The sequence below is a fragment of the Xenopus tropicalis genome, chromosome 9, assembly GCF_000004195.4.
Source record: "Xenopus tropicalis strain Nigerian chromosome 9, UCB_Xtro_10.0, whole genome shotgun sequence".
NCBI lineage: Eukaryota > Metazoa > Chordata > Amphibia > Anura > Pipidae > Xenopus > Xenopus tropicalis.
Genome location: NC_030685.2, coordinates 65,896,992 through 65,910,724, shown reverse-complemented (window position 1 = coordinate 65,910,724; position 13,733 = coordinate 65,896,992). Strand labels below are relative to the sequence as shown.

The 13,733-nt window shown below is 36.6% G+C and overlaps 1 protein-coding gene across 1 annotated transcript in view; it reads right to left on the bottom strand.

The window, feature by feature from the left end:
• Positions 1-1,452: 1,452 nt before the first annotated feature.
• The window catches only part of agps (alkylglycerone phosphate synthase), a 136,311-nt gene continuing 124,030 nt past the window's right edge, over positions 1,453-13,733 (bottom strand). The window contains 1 exon segment of the mRNA NM_001126829.1: positions 1,453-3,067. Within this exon segment, the coding sequence (NP_001120301.1) occupies positions 2,946-3,067 (122 nt within the window). The 3' untranslated portion in view covers positions 1,453-2,945.

Sequence of the window (13,733 nt, the reverse complement as noted above, 5' to 3'; positions counted from 1 at the left end):
AAGAAGAATGAGTACCTGTCCCTTTATCTTTGGCCTGAACGGTTGCCAGGAGCCTGGGCCCCTGGTCAATCAATTTATGTAATGGGGAGGCAGAAGGTCCACATAAAAAGGGACAGTCTGGTGCCTCAACAAAGATTCAAAAAGGGTCAAGTACATTGCCAGTTACCCTCATAGTGATTCCATGATGGCTTTAAAGGAAAACTATGGTGAAACTGAACATTTAATATGAGCTTCATTCCATGGAAATAGTAAACTTTAAACACAATCAGAGAGAGGGATTGTAATTAGCTTGATTTTTTTAAGGCAAATAATTAATTGATTTATAAAGTTTAATATTTCAGTGGGATGAAGTTTATATTACATTTTTATTTTAGGGATAGTTCCCCTTTAATCAAAACAGCCTTAATGCCATGACCAGCAGCAAAGAGAGTGTGAGCTTAGTGGGACCAGCACAGGGTGAAATGGGCACGTGAGAAGCTCTTTGTATGAGGATGTATTGAAGACTGGAAGATAAAACAGCCAGGGATATATTAGAGGTGCTACACAATAATGAGTGATAAGTGAGAATGTGAGAAATATACCAGAACCCTTGCGCTTGTGTAACTCAGAACATGTTTCATTCTTGTTCAGAAAGAACTCCTGGTACTACTACTCACCTTTGCTTGTCACTACTACTCACCTTTGCACATCAGTGCTTCCACATAACCACCTATTTCTAGTAGAAAGAAGAGGGAGATGCCACTCCCTTTGCACTGAAACCAGCATTGGCAAATCCGTGCAAAGATTTGGCACCCTGAAGGAATGCACATCATGTAAACCAATTTATCATTTCAGCCGATTTGGAGAGTGATGTTGTATAAATACGCGTTTGTGTTCTTTGTAACTGAGCTCTCAGCATGCGCGAGCGCCAGTGCGCCTACCTTTTGCATAGTGAGAGAAAAGTCTATAATTTAAACTAATCTCCCTATCTGGCCATCCACGTACCGTACACATGCTGATGCTAAGAATGGAGAAGAAATTAGACTCATTTATTACAATGTAGCTGAGCTGGTTTCCATCTACAATGAAAGGTACATTGAAAATAACTTGGTAGAAAATTTATGTAACAAACCACTTTTTTTTAAAGTCTGCCTACTTGTACTGTCCTGGTCTGCCCAGCCCAGACTGAAATATGATTGGCTTGAGGATTTGTGCATTGATTGTGCTTGTTGCTCTTACCTCTTTGCCAATGTATTCACCTTTAATCGGCTTTGTAAACTGGCATTTTGTAGAAATGAAATGACATCATCATGTGCAAGCCTCAAAGCGGAGAAAATATGACAGAAGCAAAGATCTTTAGTCACCTTGAACTCCATATTATTATCGATATGAAGTCACATGTCATAAAGTACAAGTTGGCCCCTATGAAACCAGCTCTCTAAATAAATAACAGAAAGGCGGCAAGGAAGTAGCTTGGGTGAAAGCATACATTTTATGTCATAAATTCTGTACTGAACATTACAATATGAAGAGGTTAGCTTCTCTGTACAAAAATGTATTATGGCTAGATTAGGATTTTAACCAATCCGCTGCCGAGTTACAACTGCAAGTCACGTTGGGTGGCGAGAGGGTTAAAAAAACCCCATTATCTCTTAACTACAGATACAAACATGACCACCCCATGAAAGAGACGAATTAGTCGAACATGCTTTGAAATAAATTCAAAAGCCACATATTAGTTCATCAGTGATATGAGTGAGGAGGTGTAAGTTGCTTTTTTTCGCCATTTTAAAAAGAAGTGATGCTTAAATATTCCATGTAACCGGAATGCACCATCCAATGTACAGGCAGCTCTGGCTTAAGCAGTAATCGTGTTAATGTGGTCTTTCTTCCCAGGAGAGAAGCGGGCAAGCGAACAGCTGCTTGTGCAGACAGATCTGAACGTCAGACTTTTCTTCTCTCGGTAGGGGATGGGTTTTGCACAGAGCAGCTGGCTTCTTCCAGCGAGGAAATGAGAACCAGCCGCTTTGTGTGTCCTATCCACAGATTGTTATAAAAAGCTTGTATAGCTGAGTAGGTAGTACAGAAGGCTGCCCTTGTGCCAGCCGTAAGAAATTGGGAGGAGGGGTGGGGGTAAATGGTTACTCAGTTTGGGTGCCTCCTAAATACCCTATCCCAGGGCTTTCCAGTCACATACATTCTCTTCTTCCCAGCCTGCTTTTAAAGAGGGGTGGACACAATTCCACTGTTACCTTTATAAAAAAAAAAATAATATGCGAAACAACCAGCATGGATACGATGACAAACATGGCTTGACTGGGTTTGATTTTACTTCTCCTTAAACGTTGTGAAGAATGTTCCCTATGAAAGACCTAAAAAACACAACCCTGTGGTTGCCGGGTTAGAAACACAAGCGTCAGAAAGTTAAAGAGGCGTACCAACAGGGTTTGCGTTAAAAACTCTTATAAATCAAAGTCTGTCTTCAGCCTCCCTGCTGTTTGTTATGAACAGCAACGCTCCAAGGCACAGATGTCAAACTGACAACCCTCCCAGTGGTGGAAAACTACAGCTCCCAGCACTACCCCTTGGAGGATGCTAGGAGCTGTAATTCCCATCTGCTGGGAGATAGCGAGCTTGCTATTAGAACTGGAGCAGGCTTGGATAAAGGGGATTCTTCAGAATGGACCGCAAAGGGCAAGGTTACATATATATTTATCTTTAGGGAGAGAGAAATGTAGGAAAAGTAATTTTAGACATAGTATTTCATAAACCTTAGAATTGTTTTGCCTGTTTTCTTCAGTACATCTCATCCAGCATTCAGCTTTTAAACTTCACTGGTTTTCCAGGACAACTTTACAGTATAGGCTTTTTTTCGCTGCTGGAGACACTCTGAAATGTTGGCTCCTTCTAGGGACGAAATGTAACAACATTATAACATACATCCAGAACTATTAGGACTGCGGCGTTTATAAAAGGTTTCTGTTGCCAAAAGTGTTGTTTGGATCCACAAAATTCTTGACAGAGCGAAGCATTCCCAAGCCGACATCTGAAATGCTGTTCTTTAGCCACTGTTTCCGTAACTTGCCCACTGCAAGAAGAAGAAGAAAAAAAATATATATAAACACAAATAAATGCTTTGGTATACATCCATGATACCAGCGGCCAATCAATCTTCTGACCATGAATGAATAAACACGGGGTGATAAATGCTTTTATTCAGAAATGAGAAATGTTTTCCTTTATTTGATTTATTGCGCCCACCAGACTATCAAGCTCATTAAGCATGGTGTATTCCCAAAGGAAGACAGCGCTCACCATTGCCGCCGCTCTCTGCACACTGCAAAATGTAGATGAGGTTTAGGTGGGGATTATGTGTTGCTCAGCTCATAATGAAATGGTAACTACATTTATTTCAGGGGAAATGAAATCTTCGTCAAATGATCGAGCAGAATAAATGGAAGAAAGGAAAACAAGAAGGACTGGAAAAGACAATACACACCCTTAAACTAATGAGTCCAGTACATCAAACACTGCGGTTTGGGAGAAGTTGGGCCTGAGATACTTTATTGAATACCAAGTTTTGTCACCAAACACAGAACAAGTGCCTAGAATTATAAGTTTTTGCAGGTCACTCACTTACTATACATTTTAGCAACACTCTTATTAGAAGCCAAAATCAATCTCTTGAAGAATAAACTCTGAGGATTTAACTTGAACAGTTAAAGTTTCTTTAAGAAACTGATTTTGGCTCCCAGTATGATTGTTGCTTTATAGTAAGGCCGTTAAGGCTACCTTTAAACCCTATAGCAAAAACATTTGCTGTGGATTTTGGGAGCTGTTTAAAACCGAGGCCATAGCAATGTAAATGCAGCAGGAGCAGGCAACAAGGCAAGATATGACAGTATTTCAAAAATGATACTAACTACACAAAAAAATAAATAAATAAATATATATATATACACACACACACAAACATGTTTTTTTACATAATATGTTATAGTTTTAGATATATATACATATAGTTATACAGTTTTAGATCTATAGATACTTATATCTGCCATTATACAGGTACGGTATCCCTTATCCAGAAACCCATTTTTCCAGAAAGCTCTGAATTATGGGAATGCCAGTCAATTTTTAACAAATAATTATAATCTTTAAAAATGATGCCCTTTTTCTCTGTACAGGAATGGGATCTGTTATCAGGAAACCCATTATCCAAAAAAATCAGAATTTTGGGAAGGCCATCACCCATCAACTCCATTTCATTCAAATAATTAAAAATTTTAAACTTACTTTCTTTTTTCTCTGTAATAATAAAACAGCACCTTGTACTTGATCCCAACTAAGATATAAATAATCCTTATTAAAGGCAAAACAATCCTATTGGCTTAATCTCATATTTAAATTACTTTTTAACAGATTTAAGGTAAGAAGATCCAAATAAAGGAAACATCCCTTAACGGAGAAAACCCCAGGTCACAAACAGCATTCTGTATAACAGGTCCCATACCTGTAATACTAAAATAGTACCTTGTACTTGTGACAGTAACAAAGCTGCATTAATTCATATTTGTGACAAAATAATTCTGTTAGCTGTTATTTAATGATTTTTAAGTAGACAAAGTATGGTGACCCAAGTTACAGAAAGACCCCTTATCCAGAAAAAACTGGATAACATTCTGGATAACAGGTCCCACACAATGCACACAATGGATATGGATATTGTTAGAGCCTGGATCTGCGATTATTGAAAATATATCAACTTAAAAATCAATCTTATATTAAATAGTTTCATGAACCAAAAACAGTTCAAATTGGTTCTCCCTGGAAACAAGACCAAAGGGCAATGCGGGTTCCTGAATATATTTTAAAAATGACACTACAGAAGCAGAATTTCAGATATTGGTGATGTTGAATGCATACAAGTGGAAGTGGGAATAAAGTAGAAAACCTCAATTATTTGAAAACAAAATATTTTTTTTCTTAATACAAAATAAATATAAAAGTTTAATAAATTCGACCTAGCCTATAGGTTTAGAACATGAATCACCCAGCATTGCTTCAACTAACACATGAAACATCCCACAATACCAACACTGGATTGAATCTAGTCTGCCCCTTGCAGTGCTTGGATTATATATACTACAGCATTACCTTACACTGATCTTTAGGTAGAAATAATGCAATAATACATACATTAAATCTTTGTGATTTAACAAAACATTCCAGACAGCTAAATCTGTTTTTACCTTGATATTAAAAAAACAATCAAACATTTGATGACAATTTTAGGAAAGATGATCAATCAAGTGCAGTTAATTCCCTCTAGACCCAAAGGTCATTTATTATATATTCTAATGGGGTTCTAACAAGTTTATAAAGTGCCATATACTACTGAGGGTGCTCTGATTGTCATTTGCTTAGGTTTATAGATTTTCAAAAATATAAAATAAAATATTAAGGGTTCCTAAAAGTTACTGCATCCCAATGACAGGCAAACTAAAGGCAAAAAGAAAACAACAATACAATTTAAAAAAAAAAAAAAAAAAACACCTCAAAATACTCCTAAAATAACTTTTTTTCCGTGCTAAAGCTACAGGAAAATGTGTCCTGCGGTTAAAGATGCAATTGTCCTGAAAATACTTCAAACAACTGCTCCAACAAGATGGAGTACATCACAATCCCAGCAGGGTGTCCGGCAGCTAGAAAGCCTGCCTGCTCATCCACCTCAAGTAATACAGCAATTCCACAAGGAAACCAACTAACTTGTGAGCAGCCACCAAACGGCCATTGCATATTTAATGAAGTCGCTCGCCAAGTGCTGGAAAACAGAAGGTGCTTGGAGTGCATCATTAGTTCTGTCAGAATGATAATTTACACATCTATCTTGTCAAATTTTCTATGGTTTACACTTTTACAATAATAAATCTAAAGTGCATTTGATTAGCAGAGTGGAAAGTGAGAAGGAAAGGAAGCAAAAAAAAAAAAAAAAAAAAAGAAAAGCTACAACAGGAACGTCCGTGAATTCTTTATAAATGTAACAGATAAGTAGAAATATCCCTAATGTGAAGACTTGCTCTTTCCCCGGGGGAATGTGAGGAGAACTGAAATGTACTAATAGAAAGGGAAATGATTCTGTACGTCACGTAATAAATGAAGACCAGGCTGCTCTCAATATGCCTTTGGTTCAATTCATCACAAAATCAGCATGTTAAGCAGAAAGACCTATACGTGCTGGAAAAAGAAACACTGAACATTTGCAATTTTAGAAAAACTTTCTTTATCATATAATTCACAAAAAATGTAGCTGTAATATTGGTATTGTAGCGTGTAAAAGATATGAATGGCCATTCAGAGCTGGTATCATATAAGTATAAGAAACTATGAAGCAAAGAGCTCATTTTTAGATTGGCAACTTTAATACTGATAACCTCAATTCGTTAGAACCTAATGACCAGGCTGCATTATCTGTAGATGCCCCCCCAAATTAGTCTTGGATAGGATGATAGAAACATATGGAACAGTCCAACTAGATTTCAGAAAAACCTTTCTTCTAATTCACAGTTTCCAAATACAGGATTAGATTTAGAATTAGACTGGTTCTGAGTCTTAAATTAACCAAGACACGGATTCCTAGGAATTTTATACTGGAAAAATATAAAACCCATAACTAAAACAATTTCATGTTATAAAAAAAACAAAGTTACAAACTCCAGAAGCCGAACAAGAGCCAAATGAGAATAAGGCATTTTAATATCAACATCAACTTTTTACTACAAGTTTTCTTGTAGCACAAAGGATTTATTAAGCACAAAAAACTACAGGTATGGGATCCCTTATCCGGAAACCCATTATCTAGAAAGTTCCGAATTATGGAAAGGCCATCTCCCATAGACTCCATTATAAGCAAATAATTCTAATTTTTAAAAATGATTTTCTTTTTCTCTGTAATAATAAAACAGTACCTTGTAACTGATCCCAACTAAGATATAATTACCCCTTATTGGAGGCAAAACAATCCTATTGGGTTTATTCAATATTTAAATGATTTTTAGCAGACTTAAATTGTGGAGATCCAAATAACGGAAAGAGCCCTTATCCGGAAAAACCCCAGGTCCCGAGCATTCTGGATAACCGGTCCCATACCTGTATTTTATATGTATATATTATATATATATATATGTTTGGATATTTAAATCATTTACCTTGCACCCGAGCTAAGAGCTGAAGCAGAGTGCCACCTTGGGTTTGCTATATATATATATATATATATATATTACATATTGACTAAATATTCAGCATCCAACAGTTGACGAGTTTGTTTAGCAGTCAGCAGGAGTTGGATTAGAAACATTTAAGATCATTTTGAATATGATGGGCAGAATGGGATTTCAAAAAACGTGAAAATTAAATTTTTGATAATTTGGCCGGCCAGTTTGAAACTTACAATTAAAGGCAATTTCACTGCATAAAAAACAGCTTATAAATATTTTCCTATTGGCAATTTGGTTTGAAAATGCAAATGTATTTTTATGTTTTATGTACTTCTATACCATAGTGACACGAGTCTTACAATGGATATTTGTTTCATGCGTAGTATTTTTATTCTACAGTATTTCTCTATAAAAAAAATCAATACTTGTTCTAATTCTAAAGAAAAAAAATACCAGAGAGAAAAAGAAGATAATATGAGGAAAATATATTGTTTATTCCTAGTGTTTTAATCTATTTTATTTTTCTATCATTGATAAAGGGCCTTTTTCCCTGCAGGCAGCCATTTGTTTACATGGGTGAGTGCTGCCATACTGGTTGCTAGACATAAAGGTCAGGTCTATGTTCTGTGTTATGCTGTGTTATTCAGTATGGCCATTATCATTCCAGTTGCAGGATCTATTTTTACGTTATTAAAGAGATACTGACAACAGAAATGAAACCTTTTTTACATCTGTCATAACATTGTCTTTGTATGCTATTTATAATTTTGCCATAAAAGTATTTGTCCAAGCTTTTACATTACCTATCTGATGCCCCAGGTTCCTGTATGAGTGTGCTGCCATATTTGTGCCGCAGTAGGCTGTTAGAAGCTATAACTGACAGGCTGATAAGGGACAGTCAGGTTTTGGGATTTCAAGTAACAATTATTTACAAAAGAAGCCCTATCAGCGAAAAATGATCAACATGACCTATAGGTAACTTTTAATGTAGATTCATATTTTAAAAAGTTGTTTTTTCATGTCAGTATCACTTTAATAAAGGGTCATTACTTAAGTTTTATCACAATGATCAAATCCACAGGCATTGTAAAAAAAGGAAAAAAACTGAATGCAGTAAAGGCCACACCCACAAGCCACGGGACTACCTTATTCATTGAAGGAACAGCCTTACAAAACACTGTCGGCACAAATTTTTGAGCCAGATTAATACATTGTTTTTCCCACCTATTTGGGAAAAAAATAACATTGTCCAAATAGCCGAGGGGAAAATGACGTAGGTAGTAGAATTGCGCACGCAAAAGAATAACTACCACTGTTTGACATTCACGCCATGTATCAGTTGTTTGCAGCAGGAAAAATAAGCAGGGAGCTTGGCTATAAAATATTTCTAGGAAAATGCCTAAAAGCTGTGAGTAGAAAACAAATGCAAAAATTTTTTTAATTGTGGATTTTTGATAATGACTTTCAAGTATGAAGTATAGCTGCACACACTGGGCACAAAATACAAACAATAAAGTATCTTCTTAATTCCATGGCGGACGAGTGGCTAAATATTGTTGTGGGCTGTAAAATTACAATTTACTGCATTCAATTCTCTTATCTGCAACAATAAAGAAAGAATATTGTGCCACATGTATTTAGTAGATGCATCGTCCGGGGGATATGTACCCACAATGGCAGCTCCCGTTTGACAACATTCTAAAGAAATAATGAACGATAAAAGGGAATAAATACAGTGGCCCCAAATGTAAGAGCCATACAAGCATCGGCAATAGATACTCATTACCAATACTATCATTTATCTCAATTCTGGCGTTAGGAGAAAACCATTACCATAAAGGGCCATTAGTTTAATTGAAAACTGCTCATTTCCAGGCACATTGATTACACGCCAATGACTAGAAACTGAGGGCGCTACTTGTAGCCATTCACCTAGATGTCAAAGGTTCAGTGCTGGCAATGGTCATAAGAACAAGTTGATGGGTAATTTACAAAGGATAGGCAATAATGAGATGTCACTTAGTGTGCAACGTATTGCTTAAAGGGTCAGATACCCTATGCCCAAGTAGCATTACTATTACTAATACACTAAAACATGCTGGCATGGGTTATTCTGAACAAGAAGCCTCCTCTGCATGTTTGCTTGGCAGCCAGACAGAAGCCTTGTTCACTTAACTTATTCTCTACATTTATAATTAGCTTGTATTATAAACCATTAATTAAGGCAACAGTGAATTCAATGATTCTGTGAGTTATAGCAAAACTTCATTCAGCCTCAATATCCAGATGAGTTTTTGGTGGGACCCTGTAATTCAGCATTGAAGCTTTCTATAGAAATATATATTGTATAAAACAGCCCACGAGTAAAATACTCTTCTATGCACAGTGCGCACATAGTTTCCAGTAGTATGTGCCATTGGGTAATCCTAAATAGAAAAACAGCAATTTTAAGTACTAGGGCCACCCCCTGGCTCATATGATTGCATACTGTATGCAAACCAAGAGTGCACACACATTAGGTCATATCAGCCAATGAATGGACAGAGTTCTGCCTTTTACTCCCACACTACTTCCTGTTACAGGTAGAGCTGCATTATTTCCTGTCAGGTGATCTCTGAGGGAACACACATATAAAAAAAAATGGCAGCTCATGGTAATAGAACAATATTAACTAATATATTATTAGTTTTTTAGTAACATGGATAAAGCTTGTCCCACACCAGAACAGTGTACCACATAAAAAACAATTAAAAGTTAGCTTTTAATGGATTAAGGCAGTAAGGATAACAAATGCCAACACCTGATTGGTTGATCTGGGTTACTAAGTCAAGAAACTCTTTTGCCTGTTACTTCATCGTAATTACATTAGTTACTGAATAAATTGCACTGCACTTTATTAAACGCACACTTTTCCTTTTATAAGAGGTGAATGTAATGAATAATAATAATAATAATAATAATACTCCAGGCATAGTAAAAACAGGCACAACTGTGTGACCATGCTTCTAGAGAGTATATGGAAGCCACACAGAAAATAGTGAAGCCTGTGAATAAAGAGCAATAAGATGTGTTCACATAAACCTATTAGAGTTTATCTTACAGTCATTAGGGCAGTCTCCTGATTAGCTATTAAGCCGTTTCTTCTTCGTGAAGCACTTTATGATGACACCGGGGTGCTTTATAGCGCCATAATAATTACCTTCATTACAATTTGATTTTGTTTTGCTTGGAAGCAGAAAGAACAACTTTCAACAAAGATTAGTATTATAATAACATCTTTTTCTGAGTCTGGTAATTATTTCTACATTGCCCCTAGAATGAAGATACAGTAACCCTATAGAACTTATAGATGGAGGTTTCTGGCACTGCATTATGCAGCTCTTCTGTTTCCTTGACACCTATTATGGGTCTGCTTACATATAAATCTATTTCACAGTCCTGCACACATTGTTATGATTTAGCCTAGGATGTAACTATAACTACCCTTTCTAGGTGACCGCAATCATAGTTGCCAAGACACTTGTTTATTACGTGTCCCTTAAGAAACCCCCATGCTGATGGATTAATTAGTAACAAGTTAATGATAAACGACTCCTGAGGAAGCAGTGTTGTTTGTAGTACATATGTATGTCAATTATTAATCAGCCATGCAACATGCGGAAGTCTTATATGGCTGTTATTAAAGGGGACCTGTCACCAACACATTAAAAGCTGTATTAAAAAAGTCCTTTGGAAATTAAACATGAAACCCAAATTCTTTTTTTTTTTATTAATACATTCATACCTGTTATAAACGTATTTGAAAATCTGAGCTGTCAATCATATATTGCCTGCCATGCTTGAATGCCTTAGCAATAGAGGCAGGGCAGGCAGTTACTTTCACTTTTCATTCAGCACTTTCTAGATGTCATTCCATTTGTGTATCCTGTTCATGGGCATCAGATACCAGACTGCAGAGCTTAACAAGATTTTGGGATGACGCAAAGCTGGTCTTAACAGAAATATGGCAGCTGCCTGCTTGCTGTGATTGTGCACTTGCAAGATTGAGGGAAACAAGATTTATATAACTAATGTAATGTAAGTAATATTTATTGTGCTCAACTAACATGATAAAAAAGGATTTGGAATTACTTCTTAAGGTGACAGGTCCCCTTTACTGGTTATTGGTGCAAACCATGCCATATGCCACATACCCTGGTGTGACAATATAGCAGCAGTGTGTAGACAACAGTTATATTATCATAACTAGAGTAAGCTCACCAGCAAAACCATAGGTCTGGGGTGCCAATCACTGAACCTTCAGATAGCATATAACCATAGGAAATTCAGTAGGTAGCCATTCTCAGAATAACCTATGGACAGGCCAGTATGTACGAAACAAAAGTATACATTTATTTTAATCTGACAGTGCCTACCTACTGAGTTCCTACAGTGCATAGACACAGCAGCAAGTCCTCAATACCTAAAAATGCAGCCAGTATAAGAATCAGGTGTCTTCCAAAGACAGTCGACCAAGATAATCTCATTCCAAGGAGCTAAAACCAGCAAAAGTCAATTCTTTCATTGCTTCAGGAGGCAGTATTTAATATGTCTAAGAAGCATTCATAGTACATTTTTCATGCTTGTGTTGCTCCTCAACTCTTTTTACATTTGAATGTGGCTTTTGGATAGAAAATGTTGGGGACCCCTGCTGTAATGGCTTTGGGCTGGTTTAGTTTGAGCTCATTTCCAAGCTATTATTCATGGTGCACAAAGCAAAAGTCATATGGCTCGTACAAGGAAACAAGCCTAAAAAAGGAGGCAAGTTTTGCATGTGGAATTGCAATGCAACAAGTTGACTGATCTAATAAGACAACTGAAGAAGGAAACCCCATCAGGCCTAAATATCAGCAGCTCAATCAAGTTGGATGATGTACTGTGGCGTTGGCCTTCTGGCCATGCACTGGCATCGCAGCCCATTCCTACAGCTGGCAGTTCCCTGAGTAGAACTGATACCATCAGCCACTGACACCCTAATGTTTAAAAGAACTGAGAAGGAAAGCGATTCATGTTTGTACCGAAAAACAAATGAACTGAGAAGACATAATAGCAACTTCAAGTGAGAAAGTGGGTTACGTGTTTTTCTAAGGAAAGAAAAATGAAATATCTGCAGAAAATACAGAGGAAAAAAGGGATCAGCGTCTCATTTACAATAACAAGCACTGGGAAGTTGAGTTAAACTGCGTTTATACTTCCTTATAGCCTGAAGTCTTAGACTACATCTGTTTTCTTTAATACACAAAACCAGAGTTAAAATAGCTCCATTTATCACAGCATGATTGTAGGCAGACAAACCAGCCTGTCTGTTTCCAGATAGTGAAAGCAACTGTTATTAATCACAATTACAGGACCAACAGTACAAGCGAAACAGCATCAATACTCAGCACCCCCACCCCACTTGGATTTTTTTTAAACTCTAAAAGCAAAGAGAAGAAAATGTCAGAGCAGGTCCTGAAGGTCAGTAAATAAAGATGATTTCATTCAGTTAATCCAAAGCAGCAAGCTCAGGCCGAACGTGCTTAAACAAATCCGAATTTTATTACCTCCGTATACACAGTTGTGGCAACAGGTTTTAAGGTTCAGAAAGTTTGTGGAACTTATCCAACTTTTGTGTGGGTTGTAGTTTTCCAGTTCAATGGAAAAAACAAAGTCAGTAGAAAAAAATGTATATTTGAGAAAAAACGACAAAGAAAACATCTCCCCAAGGCTGCAGAACCAAATGGACTCCCAAGAAGCCCCAGGGGCAATCCTATTGGGGAACTTTATTTTTCCCATTTCTAATTCAAGATCCGTTTCCCTTGATTTCTAGCAATAAATTCAATATATTCATGACGGAGTTAAGTCTGTTAAAACAGTCCATTTAACTCTATTTACACAGGCACCTGGAAACATTTTAGTTTTCGGCTAAGCCAAGTGATTGATAATGGAACATTTTGATAACAATAAATTTAGATAAAGATAGACTTTGAAACATTTTACAAATTCTGGAACTGCATTGCATACAATATATTTAAGAGGTTAAACCCACTGATGATCAAAACGTAATTAAAAACACATTGCTAGTAGTTTTTCTATATAAACCATTTGAAAATGTGTTTTATCAAACAAAAGTCAAAAATAACCTGTAAAATAAGAATAAAGATCATAAATCAGAAACCATAGCGAAAAATCAACAGCACAATGCTGTCCTGGCTTTACGGTAAATAAATCAGAAGTAAAGGGGATTTATAATAGCGTCGAAGAACAACTGAGAAATTTAAGAAAAGAGTTATTTAAAGTATATTTTCGAAAGTCACGTGACATTATCTATTTCTTGTGTCTTGCAATGATTTGACTGGGTTTTACCATTCTACAAAACTGAACAAAAACCTTAAAAGCCTCATGGCAAGATTAGGGAAGCCCTTATAGCTAAAACTGGCCATTTGCCTTAAGACGGTCTCATTTGCCAAACGAGCAGTTCTTTGCCTAACATGGCCACCTGCATTCTGGGCCCAATCA